Here is a 21,638-nt window from a genome sequence, read left to right on the forward strand (position 1 = left end):
TCCGGGGTAACTTTCGAGACCCCCAGTCAGGAGTTTTGCTACCCAGTCTCCGTCCTCCCCTCCCTCAGAGGAAGAAGTCGGCGCGTTCACCCGCCGAAGCCGTTCGCTGCCGCGCCCGGCCCGCGCGCAACGCGGTCAAGCAGCGCGAACGCCCGCCGCAACAAACGAACGGGCCGCGTCGGCGCCTGGGCCTCTGTTACGTCGCCCACCGGCGCGGGCGTGGCGCCCATAAGGGGCCCGCGAGGCGCCGGCCGGCCGCCCGGTCCCTCCCTCGCGCGGCAGGCTCGGCCACGGGCGCCGGAGCCCCCCGCCGCCCCGCGCCACCTCCCCCAAGTCCCTGCCCCGCCGCGGCGCGTCACTTCCGCCACCCCTGAGCGGGGCTGGGGCGGGGAGCGCGGGGGAGGGGGCCAGGTCCGAGGGAAGCCCGCCCGCGCCCGCGCCCGAGCAGGGACTACATTTCCCGAGGGGCCTCCGCGGCAGCAGCAGCAGCGGCGGGCGCGGCAACGTCCCCCGGAAGTGGAGCCCGGGACTTCCACTCGTGCGTGAGGCGAGCGGAGCCGGAGACAAGACCACAGGCCGAACTCGGGAGCTGACAAGATGGCCGGGCTGCCCCGCAGGATCATCAAGGTAACCGCCCAGGCCGGCCTCCCGCTCCCCGCTCTGCTCCGGCCCGGCCGGCGGCCCGGGCAGCGCGGCCTCTCGCTTCCTCCTCCCCCGCGGCCCGCGCTGGGAGGCCCGAGGCGGCGCGGAGAGGGTCTGGCCGCCGCGGCGAGGGAAGTCGGGCGCTGGGGAGGGGGCGCCGGGGAGACTTCCGGCCGCGGCGGGGCAGCCGGGCGGCGGGGACCCGGGGCTTCGCGGCGGCCGCCCGGCGCGCGGGCGGGCCTGGCCTGCGTTCTGTGGCGGGGTCGGGGCTGCGGGGCTGCGGGCTCTGGTCTTGGGCGCGGGCCAAGGCGGCCTCGCCGACCACCCTCGGGCGAAGGCCGCGGGCGCGCGGGAATCACGGGGCGACTCCGTCCCCGGCCCGGGGTAGTGGCCGGACGCGGCCCCTGCACCCCGGAGCCCCCCTTCTTGGCCCCGGCGGGAGCGCGGGGGTGCGACAGCCCTGCGATCAGAATGAATGAACCGGGAGGGTGAGGCCGGGCGGGGCCCTGGGGCCCGGGAGGGCCGCGAGCCCTGCGGCTGCCGGGGCAGCTTCAGCCCCTGAGCCCGGGGTGCAGGGACGTGGGGGGCGCAGGAACGTGGGGGGCTCCGCGCCCCGCTGCGCCCGCTTCCGCGACCTCCGATAAAGACGCTTCCGCTTGTTATCTGCGCGAAGTGATTTTAACTCTGGTCGGTAAACTCTTTCGGAACAGTTTCTGTTGGAAGGAAATAGTTTAGCACCCGACGAGGGTGGGAGGGCGCAGGTATGGGGTGTCTTGTGAAATCTTTTTGCCTCTAGATTTTGTGCGCTTTAATTATTAAACCGTCCTCTGGCTATGAATACTTTGGCGGGTACATATGGAACTCAGGAAAAAACTTAATTTTTTTAAACTGCTCCGATGTGAAGTTTGTTGCAGTCCACACCCCTCCCCCCAAAAAAACCTTGAGGGTTTTTGTCAGTTTTAGTGAAGGAAATAAGTGGAACCGCTGTTGCTCAATATGCGAGTTGAAGTCATTAAATTGCAGCATCGTTTTGTTTGCTATAAGCTGATGCACGTGTAATTAATAAAGTTCTGAAGTTTTGGTGGAGATGCATGCTAAGTGGAAGACTTGTTGGAGGATGATGTATTTTGCTTTTGTACAGTTGCTATTAAATAAGTATGAAACGGGAGGTGTCACTTACCTAAAGGTGCTGGATTTAGAGGAATAAGGCGTTTCATGAGGTAGAAATTCTTAGAAATTAGAAAAGTGGACCAGGTTTTCATTGTGTGCTGGAGTCTCTAATATGAAAGTTCACAGTGTGAAATTGGTGTTATGGGTTTGTCTCAGATTCTAAGGCTAAAGGCCTTGGAAGGCAGCCTTACAGTGTGGTTTTGTTATGATGCAGTCATGTGGCCTGGATGGTCATGTTTATTGAGGTCCCATTTGAAAATGAGGGGTGGATGAAAGGAGCTGGTCATCAGGTAGCCACAAATTTTTATTTACTCTTAGGTTATCAACATAACTACAAATTGATAATCGAGATAAGTCTAAATACGCAGAAAACGAAGATTTTAACTTTTTTTCTTGATTCTGGGATACTCTGCAGTAATATGAAAGCCTTGGGTGACCAATTTCTTGTGGAACCTTGTTTATAAACTTACAGAAATGATAGAGGGCAATAAATTGAAGTCCTCATAACACAATTCATATGGCGAACAGTAATTTAGTTTAAGTGTTTACTTTTTACCATTTAAACTAATATAGTGGTAACTCACAGAACTTGACAGTATCTCGATAGCATCTCTGTAATCAACAGTGCCTTGATTTGGGTTTTATCTGTAGAAAGTTAGGTGGTTTTACTTTAACACCATTTATAGCCTAAAAGAGCTATTTCTTCCACTAGGAATGAGAAGATTGTTTTTTTCTAGTGTCCCTGCTTTTGTATCATTTAGGTTTTTCCATAACAAGTGAAAATGAAGTGTGTCTCTTCTCTGTCAACCACAGTGCAAGTTCTGTGTGGAATGTCTTGGTAACTGACTCTACTGTGCTGAGTGATGGGAACATATCCTTCATTGAGCAACTATTGATATGGTTCTACCTCTAAATGGTCATCATTTACATTGCAAAATCTTCAACATTAGAGGCCTACAGTAATCTCGTGAAATAGAAAATATGTTTTATGATCTAAAACCCCACCAAACTACTTTCCTATTCCTAGGGTCTTAAAATTGGCAAGAGGCAGAACTTGGATCTTGACTCAGTGTGACCTTTCCCTGCCTCTTGTCATGAAAATGACGTGTATGTAAACGTGCCAGTGAACTGGAAAGAATTATAGTAGCATAAAATGATTTTTAAGACTTAGTATTCAACTAGCTGTCCCATTCAGGTAATTATGTACAATCCGGTAGCAAATTCTGTAGACTCGACTTAAAAGATAACCAGATAAGAATCAGACATATCCTTGCCTCCCCCTGTGCCCCAACCATTGTTCCATTCCATCATTTATTGCCAGTCCCACTGTCCTGCTTAGAAGGAAACTAATAGCAGCAGTGTTATGGGTTTGATATGATGTAGATCATATCACTCCCCTGCACAGAACTGTGCAAAGTTCTCCTTTACACTTAGGATAAAATTTTGACCTTTTCTCCTTTAGCTGCAAGACCTGGGATCTCCCTACCCTAGAGGTCAGCTCCTGCTCTTCTTGCTGTAACCTATAAGAGACTAACCTTATTCCAGCCATAGGGCTTCCTGCTGTGTATAGGATTACTTGCTTTGGCTTATTGTTCAGTTTTTGGCTCACATGTATTCTCAGAGTCTGTCTTAACTTTCCTAAAACACAAATTTCCCTTTCCTTGGCCTCCATAGTTTCTCTTTTTCTCCACGTTCCTTGCATTTTTATATAGGACTTATCACTACTCAGAGTGTATTATTTACTGTTTATCTCTTCTCTCACTAAAGTTCCATGAAGGCAAGGACTTTTGGAGTACTTGGACATTGTTCTAATTCCTAGAATGCATAGTAGGTACTGAAATATTGATTGAATGAATGAATGCGCTTTGGAAGAAAGCTTTAGGAGAGTTAGTTATTCTATGTCATATCTTCACTTTGTTTTTGCCCTGTAGAGTCATTTTGAACCCATGTCTGAGATGGAAGTTAGTCTTAATTCTACCCATAAATTCACTAAAAACCAAATCAATTTTATAGGTGAGGAGGAAAACCTTTGAAAGATTTTAAAGCTTACATAAAGAAAATTAATGGGCCTCCCCGGTGGCTCAGCGGGTTGAGCACAGTGCTGTGACGCTGCCCACAGCCTCTGTAGAGGGGGTTCGATCCCGGCTGGCCAGGCGAGACTCCTACAGGGCGCAGCAGACCTCTCTTGTCGTGCCCACTGCTCCCCTCAGCAGTGTATTTCGGTTGTCTGCCTGTTCTGTTCCCCACTCTGTCTCTGGTGAATCCTCTCACCCTCCCATGCCTCTGGCCTGTACCCCAGCTCTTGTATAAAAATAAATAAATCTTTTTAAAAAAAGAAGGGCCTCCCCTGGTGGCACAGGCGGTTGAGCACCACGCTGTGAAGCTGTTCACAGCCTCTGCAGCGCCGGTTTGATCCTGGCCCGCTGGCGAGGGTCCCACATGGTGCGCCCCCGCTGCTCCCCTCAGTGTATTTCGTCAGTCTGCCTGTTCTGTTCCCCGCTCTGTCTATGGTGAATCCTCTCACCCTCCCTCGCATCTGGCCTGTACCCCAGTTCTTGTACAAAAATAAATAAATAAATCTTTTAAAAAAGAAGAAGAAAATTAAGACCCATCTCTCCTTCTGCATTCCAGTTCCCTTCCCCCGACAACCATTATTTCTATAGAGTATCCTTCCAGAAAAGCCAGAGACTGGTGCGTGTATGTTAGGCCTATTCCTTTCTTCTCCATGCAAATACTGTGATTCCCCCACCCCACTCAACCTACAGTATATCTTTCAGGTGGCTCATTTTTTTTAGAAAGGTCTGTCTTGTGGAACCTGTGGTAGACCTTAATTTAACTAGTTGCTTATTGATGACTTAGATTGCTCCCACCATTTTGCTATATAAACAATGCTGTAATGAATAGTCACACACACACACATATATATATAGTAGTATACATGTGCAAGTTATACTGAATCTGTGCAGTCCAGATTTTTCCTTTTTCTCTCTTTCCTAGGCCAGAACTATTGTCTGAAAGTGACTGAGCAATTAGAGCTTAAAGTCACCTAGGTAAAAAGAATCTAAAATAGGAGGTCCTCCCTAATCCTCTGTAATAAAGAAGCAGCAGCTATTTTGGGAACAAATATAATGATATGGGTAACTGTGGCACTGGTCAAAATAAATTTATTTCAGCTTTATATGTTACATTGACAGTGATAATTGCTTTGCCTTCTCAAAATTAATAATGAAAACAATAAAATAAAGCCTTATCACACAGCACTTACCACAGGAATTGACTTACTTGATTAAAACCTAGCAGACCAATATGCTAAGATGAGAATTTTACCACTTTTTCCTAAATTTATTTTTCTATTTGGAAAGGCTTAACTTTAAATTCTTATAACATGACATGATCTGACTTTGCATTGAAACTTGAGTTATTTATTTTTCACTTTAATAATTTTGATTATTAAAAATACAGATACCACTTTTTCCCTATCATTATTTGAAAGTCACTCATTTAATGTATTCTAATAGATAAGGTAGTGTTTTTCCCCCTCATCAGAGCATGGCATTTTTATTAAGGAAAAGGGAAAGATACAGATGGGAAGTCTTAAAAGACATGATCTGCAGATAAGCTAGTTTTTAGGAAGAAAAGTGATTCAGAAAATTGGCCCATTTTTAGGTGCTGAAAATCTTTGACTAATGATTTTTTCCCCTATTTTTTGAAAAAAGGTATGAAAACGCCCATGATGAAGATGAACTTGTTATGGCTTTCATTTAAAACATCCTTAGGAAACAGATGAGCTTCTATAGTAAAAATTTGACTGGCAATAATGTGGTTCTTAACGCTTTTGTTTGTTCCAATTCAACAATTTTCTCACTTTCCTAGGACAGTAAGCCATAATTTTTGTTTATGACTTCTGGGTATTCAGGTTCTTGATGTAGCTTATATGTAAATTCCCTTCCTGTCTATGGATTCTGGGATAAGAATCCCTGGATTGCTTTGAGAGGTGATTAAACTTTGATGCTATAAAGATACTGTTTAATATGCTACCTAATGTTTTAATTTTGAAGTGTGGGCATAATTGAAAGTAAGTTAAAAATAGCAGTGAGTGTAGTGTTATTTTTTAAAGTTCCTGTGTCAGCCATTTTGTCCAGTCTAGATTGATTGACTCACAAAATAGAAACTTTTATCAAATTACCCAGCACTTTCTGAGTATCCCCCATGCTAGGTGATAATGATATTCATTTGCTTTGTGAATACCTGAGTCTTTTCCACACTTGTTACCACTTACAGCCATAGAGTTCTACTCTTTGGAAACACCATCATTTCCTCCTCTGATGAGACCATAGTTCAAAGAAGTTGGGTTATTAAAATTTCTGACTTGTAACTCAGTACCTTTGCCTTTCCCCCATATTGTGTAGATGGATTTTAAAAATAACTTAGCAGATTCAAGTAGTATGGATTCTGAACATACATTTAAATCTTTTATGAGGTATGATTGCATATGCACTTATAGTAATAAATTGTAGAAACATATTGATGAGCATCCAGCTTGGGGCTTTAAATGTTACAATTGTGCTCCTTAAGTTCTGATGTAGGTGATTAATCACTGTGTTACATAATTTTACTTTCTAAAAGCAAAAGGTATCTGAAAGGCATAGCATATGTAGTAATGTTATATCAAGAAATATTTTTTTTGTATGAAAAGTGAGTTGAACTGGTAATATTTTTATATGGTTGAAATTTTCTTTGCAAATATAGTACATTAGGGACATCATAGATATGTGGATTAGATGGACTAATAGGGAATCAGTTAATTCCAGCCAAAATCTTAGCAACTTTTAAAATGCTTACCAAGTGAAGTGTATTGGTTTTTTTTTTTTTGGTTAAATACAGTCATCTTTAATTTGTAGATTAGAGGCATGTAGTAGCATCACCGTAGTCTGAGAACGCAAGAGTAAGAACTGTGGTCCTTGTGGCTCCGGGGGCAGAAACCATTATTGTGTGGTTGGAAGAGCTGGATAACTGGTTAAGAGCCCTCAGAGAATAAACAGAAAGAATTCTTTATCCGGTCTTTCAAGAGCTACACCACACCATTCAGACACTTTATATTTGTTACAATCCTGGATGTAACTATTGTAAAATCCCCCAAGGGCACTTAGGAATAGAAAGTTTTATAGTTCTAAATTGGCCTGTAACTCAGAGGTTTCTAAATAGGATTTCAGTTATAATAAATATAAAGTATTTTTAGACATTGGTTTCAGAAATCTAGCGTTGACATGTTTTGCCTTTTTTAATTGGTTTTTTCCATCTTCAGATTTTCAAACTCCTTTAAATGCTATCATATTATTCATGACCCTTAAGGATAGTTGAGATTACATCTTCATCTCCTTCACCACCTTACTATGTGGCATAGGCAAAAGTGAGTTAGTTATGCTGATAAGAGCCCAAGACCAACTTTCAGTCTTCTATAACATTTTTTCTATTAAACATTCACGACATTTTTTTCCATTCAATTAAATGGACATTTATTGAATACGTGGTAAATAAGGGCTAAGCCACGTGCAACCTGATAGGCATCCCTGTCTAATGGAAAACATAGTAATAAAAGAGGAAAGTGCATTGAGATGTGCTATGAAAGAAGAGTTGTGTGGGATTTACCATAGACCAAGGATGAAGGAAAGGTTGAAGGAAACACATGTTGAAGGAAATTATTTTAAACTTAAAAGATGGACATTGGAATTGGGACAAATGGAATAGCAGGTATGAAAGCTGTAAGGGGAGAGAAAAGTAGCACCTATTCTGGAAATCCAGTGAGATGGATAGATAGTATCTTTTATTACTAGTGTTCTGTCAAGGACTGCGGTTAATTTTAAATTCAGAGAGTTGGCATCAAGAACTGTTGTTCAAATAAAACACTGTTAAATTTTGCATTGTTAAATCCAGGCTTAGTCTCTGAATCATAATTTACCACAATATGATGTGGCAGCCATTCTTCAGGTGTATTTTTAATTATCATACAATTTTTATACAGTTCCTATTACCTGAATATGGCATCTTATTGTGCACTTACTATGTACAAGTTAGTGTTTTAAGCTTGTTACATGTGCTAATTTGCTTAATTCTAGCAGCAATCCTGTGATGTGGATATTAGTATTTTCCTTAATCCTTGCACGGAGGGATTAAGTAGTTGGTGGAGCTGTTATAAACCCAGGCAGTGTGATTCTCTGAACGGAGGGCACTGTAGATGACATTCACCCAGGACATACCTGCCCTATATAATAGCTGACTGTGCATGTATTTTGTGTTTCATCATTTGGACAAAGAAGTGGAAACAGGTTCGTTTGTGGAGTAAATACTTAACTTTCTTGTTTTGTTTTATCAGTTCTCCTTATTGTAGTTTAATTAGAAGTTTTTGCACAAGTGAGTCCCTATTTAGTAATATAGTTTGCCCTAAAATGGAATGCCTCTGATCTGGGGTGGCATATAGCTCTTCTGCTCACCTGGGTCTCTGAATTGGGGAAATTTGGAGTTCTGGTAGAAGGGATTGATGATTAGCTATTTCTCTTTTTCTTAGTTATTAACAGCACAATACATTCGAGGTGTCACTGCATGAGACTATAATCTCTCTGTTAATTTTAAACAATACTTTAAAAAATTCTGTAAGCCACAAAGTAGATTTAGTCTTCCATTCATTTATATATGAAGTTGAATTTTGTGGTTTTTATTCGAGGAGGATATCTGTACCTGACTTAATATTCTCCCATTTGAACAGAAGGAAAGTGCTTTTCCAGTGTGACTCTTAGACCTGCCCATGTTATAATTCTTGGTTTGGCTTTAAGGAAAAACAAACAAACAAACCACCAAGCAGTCATTTCTTTTCATAGTTGAAGTCACAGTGATTTACAGCTATGTAGCTTGAAGTTTCTTACCTTTACCTGTAAAAAAGCCATTTCCTTTAAGTAACATCAAAACAAAACAAAAACACTGTCCACCCAGTTTTTGTTGTTGCTTTTGTCATCTTTGTTCAGGTAGAGTTTAAATTACAAGTGTGGCAAGCTCTTCTGTTCCTGCTACTGTGATTAGAGATCTGTGAATACTTGGTCAAACCATGCTTATTTCTTATGAGAACCTCCTTCCATGTAATTTTTTATTTTGGAGAATAGAACATACAGATTTATTCTGTAGTGGGCAAGACAGAGTTCTGCTGCCTCTCCTTCCATTTTAATTGGGAGGGCTAGTGATGTGTTGCCTGAGAGAGGTAGCAACTAGAAGATATTTTTGTGAACGGTTGTGCACCACAATTATCTGGAGTGTTTATACATCTGACATTTTAACAATTGTTAATCCCAACTTTCTAAAAAAAATTTTTACCATCTCCAGATGATTTTAGTGTGCACATTGCGGAAATACTGCCTTTGTGTGTACTTGACTTCAGTGCAAAGGCACATGGAATATCGAGGATGCAAGTAAAATCCTAACAACCAGCGCCTTGTGTAGAAAACAGTATCCAGTGGAAACACCAAAGATAGGACAGTCTCGGTGGGGAAACTCTCAAGATTGGTTTAGGGAAAGAATTTTTGAGGGGAGACATCTGAGCTGAACTTTGAAGGAGATAAGTAGAAGAATGGGGTCGGAGAAGAGGAATGTCAGTCACTGCAGGTTAGACTCATGGAACGAGGAAGATGCTGGAGCAGGGCGAGACCACTCCGTGAGTCAGCACTTCTTTGCTGGGCCATAAATACTGCAGACGTAGTCTATTAATTTGAAACTTTTTTTTTCAGAAGTGTAGTTCATGTATATATGTATTTGTTAGTAGAAATTCAATTATTATATTAAATACATGTAAAAACAAGTTATAGACAGTTTCCCCTTCTCTTTGTTTTGTTATTCCAGTCTTCAATTTATAGATACAATTTGAAAGTCTTAGCAAATGTGGAAGGGAAACCTAAATATTTTTTTTTGAAATATAATTCATGTATCATAAAATCTCCCCTTTAAAAATGTACGATTTATTGGGGCCTCCCTGATGGTGCAGGGATTAAATTATCAGCACTATGAATCTGTCATCAGCCACTGCAGCGTGAGTTCTATCCCCAGCCAGGGAGCTGACCCACAAGGTGTATCAGACCTCTCCTGTCTCGCCTGCTGCTCCCCTCAGCAGTGTATTTCAGTGGATCTGCCTGTTCTGCTCCCTACTCTCTCTGGTGAATCCTCTCACTCCCTGTACCTCTGGCCTACACCCCATTTCTTGTATGCATAAATAAATCTTTTTTAAAAAAGGTAGAGTACAACTTTGTTCAACCATCACCGCTGATTCCACAACATTTTTATCATCTCAGAAAAGAAACTACCCATTAACAGTTACTCTTCACCCCTGCTCCCTCAAATCCCTGGCATCCACTTAATTCCTTGCTGTCTTTATGGATATTCACCTACTCAGGACACCTCATATCAATGAAATCATATGACTTATTGTGTCTTATTTAACATGTATTCAAGGTTCATCTATACTGTAGCATGTGTCAGTACTTTGTTCCCATTTAACATTTCATTTGAAGTTGTTTAAGTAAATGCTTTTGAGAAATGAAAATGCCAAATGAAACAAAGTGGAAGTTTTAGCTGGTTAATAATCTGTATTGCTTCCCATAAAGCTAGTCACTTTTGAAACTTGCACTGCTTTAGACCATTTAAGAAATACGTTTCAGTCTTGTAAATTTTTTTTTAATTGTCAGAAATAGTAAATCTTTAAAAATAAAATTTGATTGCTGAACACTATGAGAAATTTGAACCAATTCTGGTGAATAGTTGGTAGGAATCAACCTTGACTTTTATCTAAAGGATTGAGAAACTTTGTTACCTTTGCCAAATCACTTTCCTTGGGCTTCATTTATTTCTCATTTTTAAAGGTTGATTATATGATCCCTCTGGGCAGAATTTAAAACAAGAAGTTTTAATCATATAATCCTTGAACTGATTTTTCCTTTTGGCTTTTAAACTGACTCTTAGGTAATTAAAAAAAAAAAGTGCTGATGTGAGTAGTAGCAGTATTCTGGAATATGCTTTCCAGTGTAACTGATACAAACATCTATATTCTATCTGCTATGATATTTTTAAAATTCATGTTCTCCTTGGGCCCAGACCTTGGTCCTCTTGTCACTGTGTATTCTTCTGAACACATTTATTCACTTAACATATTCAGTCCGTATTGATCAGGAATTCCGAAATCTAGCAGTTGATTTCAGCTCTCTCTGGTTGCCTGCCTTTCATCTCCACTTAGGTGTCTTGCGTTTAAGGTCAGCCTTTTTTTAAACAGTGGAATGTAGTCATTTACATCAGCTCTTGTAGTGTTTCTTCTTTTAACTAACACCAAGCACATCAGCGTTAACTGAGTTGCCTGAAATGTCTTCCGGCACCTCCTCCCCAGTGCCCTCATGCACCTTCAGTTTGTTAATAACCAGGTTCTCCTCTAGAAATGACTCTTTTCCTAACTCATTCCTGTCTTCCCTCTTCCCAATAACCTTTGTCGTGGTGGCTCTTACCCGCCTAGATTTTTTGGGTGATAATCTCAGAATGCGTCTCCCTGTCTTCATGGTTTTATATGCATTCTCTTTCCCACCGTTTCCCACATGACCACATTATCCTAAAAACACAGATGTGGTCTTATGTGACTCCACTGTATACCGAATGGATTTCAAACTACTTAATTGGGCATACGAGGTTTTTTAAAAACCTGACCTTTTCATCTTGGGTATTTCATTGACACCTCCTTCCTTGACTCCCCTCTCCTGTACAACCTCTGAAACTGATACTGCTTACCAGTGAAAATGATGTGTTTCCCAGCCTCTCAGTTATACCATTGACCGTGAGAGACCATCCCCATGTGACTGCCCAGCAGTCTGCTACTTAGGTTAGTTTTCTCTGTGTCCTTGGGAGAACCTTCACTGATTCTTGACTGTCGTCATCTTATTTAGATCCCTGATAGCAAGTAGATTGCGGTTTAGGAACTCTATTTCTGGATGTACCATGAAAAGGAATAAAATTTGAGTCACTTTATTTTCTGGGATTCTGTTAAGGCACTCTGGGAAACAAATGTTGATCCCGTTGTTAATTGAATCAGTGGAAAAATTCCTTTCTAAAAAAATTATTTCGGTAAATAAAAATTACGTATATTAAAAGTGTATAATGCACTGTTTCTGATGTATGTACACATTATGAAGTGATTACCAGAAACTAACAGCCATCATTTCCCATAGTTTAACTTTTTGTTGAGGTGGTCAGAAGCTTAAGATTTACTTGTCAGCATGTGAATAGCTGTAATCACTGTGCTGTACATTATTGGGTTTCTCGAATGTATTCACCTTTTAATTGAAAGTTTCTACCCTTTGACCGGTATTTTCCCTTTCCTTTTACCTCCCAGCTACTAGTAATTACCCTTCTACTCTTACTGTGAGTTTGACTATTTTTTTAGATTCCACAGACACATGAGATAATGCATATTTAAGTGTCTTTCTATGTCTTGTATACTTCACTTAGCATAATTTTCTTGAAGTTTCCTTTTAAAGCTTATGAAAAAATAAGTTTGCTCTTTGTAGACATTGGAAAATATAAAATACAATTAACCTTTGAGAAACTGAGCTAGTCTACGTATACATGGATTTTTTTCTTTTCTTTCTTTCTTTTTTTAAAAGGATTTATTTATTTATGCATACAAGAGCTGGGGTACAGGCCAGTGGCTGGTGAGAGGATTCACTAGAGACAGAGTGGGGAACAAAACAGACAGATTGACTAAAATACACTGCTGAGGGGAATAGCAGGCGAGACGGGAGAGGTCTGCTGTGCCAAGTAAGTAGCTCCTTGGCCAGGGATCGAACTCTTGCTTCAATGGCTGTGGGTAGCTTCATAAGGCTGGGTCTTAACCCCTTGCGCCACCAGGGAGGCCCTACATGGATTTTTTTCTACCTCGGTTTTGCATTCATGGATTCAGTCAACCGAGGACCATATGTAATTCGTGTGTGTGTGTTTTTTAAGATTTATTTATTTATGCATACAAGAGCTGGGGTATAAGCCAGAGATGTGGGAGGTGAGAGGATTCACCAGAGAAAGCGTGGGGAACAGAACAGGCAGATCGACTAAAGTTCACTGCTAAGGGGAGCAGCCAGCGAGACAGGAGATGTCTGCTGTGCCATGTGGGTTGCTCTCTGGCAGACTGGGGATCGAACTCGTGCTGCAGAGTCTGAGGCTTGCTTCATAGTGTGGTGCTTAACCCCCTGCGCCACCAGGGAGGCCCCCATATGTAATTTGAACATTTGTGAATTTTGGTATAAAAGTGTGAATGTTCCTGAAAGCAATTCCTGGTGTTTTATGGGGATTTTCTACTCTATGAATGTCAGCCCACCTTACCCTGCCCCTTATTCAAGGGTCAAGTGCTTTTGACAAGGTCAAATACACATATATACTTGTTCTCATGGTTTACACATATAACAGCCTTTTGTTTTCTACTGTTTGATTGATAATATTAGATTAGTCATAATGGGTCCATGAACAAAGGTGTTGGAGGACTCCTAGTGTCATCCTCCTTTGCTGTAGACATTGTATCAGCAAATTTTCCTGTACCACGTTGCAACAGACTCTGACAGCCAGAAACCCAGTCCTGGTTGTTAGTGAGCAGGCATTTACTTGCTGTGCCTCACAGGGTGTGTATTAAGGAATATTTAGGTCTACTCTCAATGAAAAGGAAGAAAATCAAGCATGTTCCCTTTTATGAGTAGCCAAATTACAGCAATGTTAATATGCTCAGAATGCACACAAGTACCTCTTCACTTCAAAGTGCTACTTTATTTTTTGAATTGACTCATCAGGCCAATTATGGTTTAAGAAAAAATGTTGTATCTTCTTAAAGCACCAACAAATGATGCATTTCAATTCCAAAGATGCGCTTTACAATTATAAAATTATACATGTCGTTCCTTTTTTTATATTAGTCATACAACTGATGTTGGGTAGCAAGTGCTTTGAAAAATGTGGTAACTTGTCAACAACAGAAATATTGCCCATTTTGCTCCTCAATTCTTGTCACATTTCTATTGAAAAAATTTTGTAGTGGAAGTAAGAAAGAAGATTTCTATATTCTGGAGGGATGATCCCAGATAATGTCTTCTTCCTTAATCTTGATTTTTCCAGCCTACATTTTAGATTTATTGACTTCCAGCTATGGGAAGGTATTACCTCAAAGTATTACCTAAGTTGTGTGAAGAATTGCTGGACCCTAAATCTTTCATCAAGGATACTAGAGAAGGGTGATTGGGAGAAATTGTTTGTATGATGGTTGGGAGTCTCAAAAATTTTCCTGGATTATGAAATTCTATTTGTGTTATTTACACTTGGGTGTCGCTTAATTGAAGCATATTATCTGTTCTAGCTGAAGTTTGCTGCTTTGATAGGTGAAGAAAGAGTGGTATTGGGTTAGGCCTGACTTCTGTGAAATTTACTGATACCAATAAACTACCTTTGAGGTTCTGAATTTGCTTATTTTCTAGTTTTGGATAAGGTCAGTATGGCTTTGCCTATTTCAAGTAAAGGGATTTCCAGACAGTTGGGGACCCTTGTGTACTTGCATGGCAACCTCTAGGGTTGGCATTTTCTTAACTGGCACATCTGCCTTTCCACTACCCAACAGTCCTTTGTATCCTCTACTGAATGGAGGCCAAGAGGAAAGTAAGGTAGTAGGTGGTGTGCAGGCAGCTGGGCTTATCCTTACTCTGGCAGCTTTTTGAACAGAACGGAGCTGTCATGTACAAAGTTGTACTTAGGTGACCGAAGGGGTAAAAACAGAACTTTGAATTATTGTGGACATGTAACTCTGAGAAGAAACTACAACTCCTAATTCGGGGCCAGTGGGCGGGGAGGACAGATTAAAATTACTAAATATTAGACACTGGGGAGGATTCCCAGATGGGATATAGACTTTTTTTTTTTTAAAGCATTTTTTTTATGCACACAAGAACTGGGGTACAGGCCAGAGGTATGGGGGGTGAGAGGATTCACCAGAGACAGAGTGGGGAGCAGAACAGGTGGATTTACTGAAATATACTGCTGAGGGGAGCAGTGGGCAAGTCAGGAGAGGTCTGCTGCGCTATGTAGGTAGCTCTCTGACTGGAGATTGAACTCACGCTGCAGTGGCTGTGGGTAGCTTCATAGGTTGTGTGTGTTTTTTTTAAAAATATTTATTTATGCAAGCACTGGGTACAATCAGAAGCGGGGGAGGTGAGAGAATTCACCAGAGCCAGAGCGGGGAGCAGAACAGGCAGAAGGACCGAAGTACACTGCTGAGGGGAGCAGCGGGCGGCAGGAGAGGTCTGCGCGCCATGTGGGACCCTCCCCAGCAGCCGGGGATCCAACCAGCGCTGCAGAGGCTGCTGGCAGCTTCGCAGCCCAGCACTCAACCGCTGTGCCACCAGGGAGGCCTCATAGGTTGTGTCTTAACTCCTTGAGCCACCAGGGCGGCCCTGGGATATAGACTTTGGAAGAGAGTCTGGCTCTCCCTGGAAAGATGTGATTGAGCTGCTTCTTTCAGTGTTGGCTAAATTGCAGATTGGAAGAATGTGCTATCGGAAGCTGGGATGCTCATAGGCACCTTAAATAGACTAGAATACCAGGAAGAGGCCGGTCCTCTCTTGAAGTTTCCCATTAGCACCCCGACATCTGCAGAGTTTTAACAGGAAATCTCTGGGAAAGAAGAAATGTGGTTTGCAGCATCCCACCTCCAGAGTCACAGAGTATAAAAGGGCTGAGTGAGAGACTATATCTGGCATACCAGTTTTCCGGTGTAGAGACTTTAAAGATAGAAAGCTGCCTCACCTCTGGCCCAGCCTAGGATAGATAGGGAAGGGCAAGAAGCCCTTGAGATGTGGCAGTACTTGACTTCAGTCCTGTAGAATGAGGGATTTTATAAGGTCTTTAAAAAAATGTTTTTGATTTGATTAAGCTCAGGGACAGGACTCCCATTCCTCTTTTTGACTGTCAGGTTATTTTTTAAGTAAGCATTCCATACTGTGGCGAATACTTGTGCCCCACGTCAGTTGATTTTTTCCGGTTTTATTGTGCCATCCCTTCCCTCCAGTGCTCAGGGAAATCAGAACTGTGCCAGGTTTGCTAGGGGACAGATTCGAGCGAGAACATGCCCAGGAAGACAGGCAAATGGTAACTGAAGAGTTTACTTTTTCCCTTATCCTTGGAGCCTCTCTTTGCATCAGCTTTGAGGACACCTTCAGATCTTCATATATTATGGGAACAAATTCAGAAACGTTTTCCATTTTTAACTCTGATACACCTTTGGTTAGAACTCTTTGTCATTTGTCTAACATGAATGCATAGGTGTAAAGTGCTGCAGGACGCTGAGGATTCCAAGTTCTAGCTGTGAGGTGTGAAAGAGCCCTTGACTGGAGAGTGGGCTCCTATGTTCTGGCACTTGATAGGTTTCTCTGCACGTTTCTGTAAAATGTTTTCAGATGTGGTTCTGGGGATTAAATGGAACAGTGATGTGAAAATCCAAGGCAGCTTTAAGGATTCAGTGTTGATCCCTGTATCTTGAAGTTCTAATTAAATTTATCATAACTTTCCAATCCCTTAACTTCTGAAAGTTCAATGTCTTGCCCAGGGTTCAGCCATTTATCACTTTAAAGTGTTGGGGTTTCCTTTTGTCTGGGCTTCCAGGTTGTCATGCTGTTTATAGCTCGGCCCTTTGAAGAGTTTCCACAAAAGAACCCCACTAATTGAAGCATTTTGCAAGCTTAAGTGATTTTTATCAGGAGTTTACTGCCAATTCTTACTTCTTTATTCCTGTTTTGCTCCATTTCTCACATTCTCTGATGCCTGGTCAACCAGTGTAACTCCTGGCCCCAAATTTCAAGTACCCAAGGTGAATAAAGTGTCCTGACTCTGGAAATTGACTCAATTCCTGACTCGAGTAAGCTCAAGATGTGCATTATACATTTTTTTTAACCTTTTAATTTTATAAGGTTTATGGCTTATGTACTGTCAAGTACAGCATTTTAAGTGTACAATTTAAATTTTGGTAGATGTATACAATGGCTTATGTACTGTCAAGTACAGCATTTTAAGTGTACAATTTAAATTTTGGTAGATGTATACAGCTGTGAAAATACCATCTCAGTTTTAGAACATTCCATCTCCTCAGCCCAACACTTAATTAAAATATACTGGTGTTTTTGCTTTATATAGAAGAAATATTTTTCTATGGTGTTTTTTCCCCCTGTAGACCGATGTGATCATCTACTTTTGAGCACATCCACAGTTTTTCCTTAGGATGAATTCCAGGAGGTGGAATTGTTAGAGGTTGGACGAGTTTGTAGTTCCCCCAGCCAAATATGAGAGCCAGTTTTCTCTACCACACTTAATACCTTTTTTTTTTTTTTAAAGATTTGTTTATTTATTTATTTATACATGCACTGGGTACAGTCAGAAGCGCGGGAGGGCGAGAGAATTCACCAGAGCCAGAGCGGGGAGCAGAGCAGGCAGAAGGACCGAAGTACACTGCTGAGGGGAGCAGCGGGCGACAGGAGAGGTCTGCGCGCCATGTGGGACCCTCCGTCGGTGGCCGGGGAGCAGCCGGGGATCGAACCGGCGCTGCAGAGGCTGCGGGCACTTCGCAACCCAGCGCTCAACTGCTGCGCCACTGGGGAGGCCCCACACTTAATACCTTTTTTAAAAATCTTTGTCTCTTCTAAATTTTAAGGAATGTCTTAAAAGTAAGATACTGTCACTTTTAAAATTGGGTTTTCCTAATGTTTATTCAGTTTCCTTTAGTGATTTTATTTAAAACACATTTTTTCTTCTATTTTGGTTAAATGCTACTTGCAAATGTTATAAATTCAGCAAAAGCATACTCACTGACAAATGTCATACAAATATAGAGATTTATTTTTATTAATTCATGCACACAAGAACTAGGGTATAGGTCAGAGGTGCAGGGGGTGAGGATTCACCAGAGGCAGAGTGGGGAACAGAACAGGCAGACTGACTGAAACACACTGCTGAGGGGAGCAGCAGGCAAGAAGGAGAGGTCTGCTGCGCCATGTGGGTTAGCTCCCTGACCTGGGATAAAACTCATGCTGTAGTGGCTGGTGATAGCTTCATAGTGCTGAGATCTTAATCCCTGTGCCACCAGGGAGTCCCCAAAATAAATATATTAAAAAAAAAAAAAAAGTGAGGCCTGCTACCACTGTGGTTAGTACTTACTTGATCCTTGTAGAGAAAGTTTGAGCCTACATATGAGTGTGAAAATTTTGGGCTTGGAATTTTAAAAGGCCTATTTATCCTGCCATGTACCGCCATTATCTGACTCCTGAAAGCCTTAAGCCTAACATTTGGAAGTTCTCAGTGTATTTCTTTCCTCTGTGGAGTTGAACTCAGTAGAAGTTAGATCTGTTTGTTAACTGGTTTGGAATGTGAGACACTCGGTGGTGCTCAGTGTTAAGGCTGCAAACATTAGACTGGGGCCTTGACCTCTAGGATCCACTGTGGTTGGAAAGATAGGTGGTGAGTGCCTCCCTACTTTCTAACAATCTTCAGTAGCATCTAGTCAGTTGCTTACCTCTAAATTGACTTAACTTTCATCGTAGTAGCAATTCTCCTTTTAGGACCAAAATAATGTTTGTTGCTTAAATGACTTAGCTCTGCTTTCTAGTTCTCAAGATCAAAATGATGTGATCTTTCAATGAGGCATGTGTGGTATAAGCATAGAATCTGTGACCAGGTTCTCTGGACTTCATTGCTAACTCTGGCAATACTAGCTTGACAACCTCATTTGGCCTCTTTGCCTGTTTATCTGCTTCATATACTAGCTCTAGGGTTGTTGGGAGGGTCAGAGTGCAGAGAACAGAGCTAAACATAATACCGAGCCTTATTTTGTGTTAATACTGTTTTTTCATTTTTGTGAGAAAACATACTTCATACTCATTCACCATAAATCTAAAAAGAATGAATGTCTTTCCAGTAAGAAACTATTTTCATTTATGTATTAGTCCCACAAAATAGATAACATTAAATGTAATCCTCTGAAGTGGGGGATATTTTAAAGCACATTAGGAAAATGGATGGAATGTTCTGACTAGGTCACTCGCATGTACTAGAGTGCATGGCTGCTCGCCATAACTAGAGTTATGACTGCTAACCTCTTGTTCTTTAATCCAAATTACTTGGGGTCTTGCATTACATAATTTCCAGGGATGCCATTCAGACCAAAGATGATGTCAGTAATCATCTCCTAGAGTTGTGGAATGTGGCAGACTTGTTCAAGGATGCTTATTGCGGGCAGGGGACGAGAACGGCTGTCTGTGAGTGTATATACAATATGTGAAAAAAACTAATTTTTCCTTTCCGGTGTTGCAGATTTTGGGCAAAATTATGTCAGTGGCACAATTTGGTTGAAAACGCAAATCTGAACCAACTGTAGCTTGTTTTTATTTGTGCCTCATCAAAAATTTCAGCTGCTGTGCTTCCATCTGTCTCGTCTGTTTCTGTAAGCATGGGCCTTCCCTATGAGAATGGGGTCCTTGGGCATTTAACACTTACATTTCTTGTGATTGCCTCATTCGGAATTTGAAGAAACTGGTGATCTAGGAAAACAGTTGAGTAAGTCACATATAGTAGTGGCCGACACTCTAGCTTGCAGGTTAGGACTGTTTGATGGATCTTTGTAAACAGTGCTCTAAGGATCATGGCACAACAGCAGTTTCAGTAAAGTGTTGCTAAGCCAGATCTTCATCCTGGGTTCTGAGGCATAACTATCAGATCATACAAGATTCAGAATTCATTAGGACAGAAAGACAGTGACATTATTCTAATAACTATAGACTTGTTTTTTTAAGTTTTGTGAGTCTGTGCTGAGGAAAGTCCAGGCAGTGAGGTATTAATTCATCCACGAAATCAGAAACCGAGAGAAAATGGAGTCTTAGCTGCCGTGACCCTGCTAATTACAGCCCTAGGTATTCAGAGGACATTTTTACCCCTAAGAACTTTAGGAGTGTTTTATGAAGGTGTAGTTGACACTGTCTTGAACTGTGATGCCAACATTTAGAAATCTTTCCAAAAACAGAGGGAAAAAAATGGAGACATAAAGCTCTCATCTTTCCAATGAACCTTTAAAATGTCTTCGGAAATGAACATATCATGCCCGCATTCTAATTTCATTGTTCAGGTGGTATCCTTGACTCAACACCTGTCTTCTGTAAGACCTAGACAGACCTGTTCTCAAATACATCTTTCAAAAACAGACTTTTTTAATGTTTTATATTCAAAGTAAGTTCCTAGCAGGGCACTCTGTTTTACTCTTCCTCTTAGTTGGTTGATACCATGATGCCATGTACAAAATAAGCAAACCATTGCTAGTATATTCATATTTCTAAGTTACAACATTTCAGAGTGATAGTTTCATGCACTATCAACAATAGGCAGAAGGGTTTATAGTGTAATAGGTAATTCCAGGTTTACTATACAGCAAGTTTTCAATCCAGTAAAGCAGGTTTTTCCTACTTTATTTAGCAACTAAGACTATACTTATTCAGATGTCAGTCCCCCCCCCCAAAAAAAAAAAGACATTATGGCTTACATTTGTCTTGTTCTTGAAGCATTTTTTTATGAATATGGTGGACTGAAGATAGCCCTTCTTTAACTTCTGTACTATTTACTGTTCTGCCAAACACTTGACATTTACTGCTCATATTGTTAATTGTCTTTCTATATACTATTGAGATTAAGTAAACAAATTCTGCAGCTAGACTGATTAGGGAGCCCAGCAGCCTGGATTTATATTTTGACTTTACCACTTACTGGCTTTGGTTATACTGTAAGTGGTCACCGTTGGTCCCTTTTCCTTACTTGTAAAATGGGTCTGAAGATTAAATGAGCTAATAGACCTAGAGCACTTACATCAGTATTTGATGATTATTGATAATTTTTAATTTTACTCGACCTTTTCTTGGTTCTTTGCCTATCTGGGAACAGTGGTCGATAATTGCATAAAGTCCTTGCTTTATGGGGCTTACAGGCCTGCTGTGATTAATGAAGCAAAGGAATGGTGATAAACAAGGAAATCATAGCATTCAGCCTAACAGTTTCCTCGATGGAGGGGACAGTTTGTTGTTAGGGTTTTAAGATTTTTGTCTATTGTCAGTGAGAAGAATAATCTTAAATGCTGTTCCTGAGAGTGGAAGTTGCTAACACAGCAGGTATAGTAATCCTTATCGGCTTTGTGTGGTACATGTATTAGATTAATTCACTAAACAAGCATGTTTTTAGCACTTACCACCACCACTTGCTAGCTGGAATGCCTATCTTCAAATAGTTTAAGATCTGAGAAGTAAAACCAACAGTTAACTGCTAATAATAGTAGAGAAGTGGTGGGTAGTACACAGGGGACTTTCAGATTAATTCAGACCTAGAGAAAGTTTGGTCAAGTACATTTGACCTTTTAGAAGTCCCTCTCTGGCTCCCAAGTTTCCATTCTTTTCACCAAATTTACAGAAGTATTGATCTGGTCTTGGGTTGTGGGGGAAAATTAGAATTTTAGGGATTTCCATCCCAGATCATCCCATCTCATCTCTTGCAGATTATTTGAAATGGAGTACAGAGTGCTTTTTCTGTTATCAGTCTAACTGGAAATAAAACTTTTTAGGCTGAAATCTTCTAAGATTTAGTCGTTGATATTTGGAGCCTTTGAAACAGCTTCCTCTATTTTTCCTTCTCTGAATCTGACCCCTAAGAAATCTTGAGGGTTAAGTGTGTGGGCAGTAGAGGGAGGAAAAGAGGAAGGAATC

The 21,638-nt window shown here is 41.3% G+C and overlaps 1 protein-coding gene across 1 annotated transcript in view; it reads left to right on the forward strand.

The window, feature by feature from the left end:
- Window positions 1-597: 597 nt before the first annotated feature.
- UBE2N (ubiquitin conjugating enzyme E2 N) overlaps window positions 598-21,638 on the forward strand; it is a gene marked incomplete at both ends in the record, with an annotated part of 28,065 nt that continues 7,024 nt past the window's right edge. Inside the window, one exon of the mRNA XM_084255893.1 lies at window positions 598-627. Within this exon, the coding sequence (XP_084112019.1) occupies window positions 598-627 (30 nt within the window). The remainder of the gene's footprint in view (window positions 628-21,638) is intronic.

The sequence above is a fragment of the Talpa europaea genome (genome assembly GCF_964194135.1).
Source record: "Talpa europaea genome assembly, chromosome: 15".
NCBI classification, from domain to species: domain Eukaryota; kingdom Metazoa; phylum Chordata; class Mammalia; order Eulipotyphla; family Talpidae; genus Talpa; species Talpa europaea.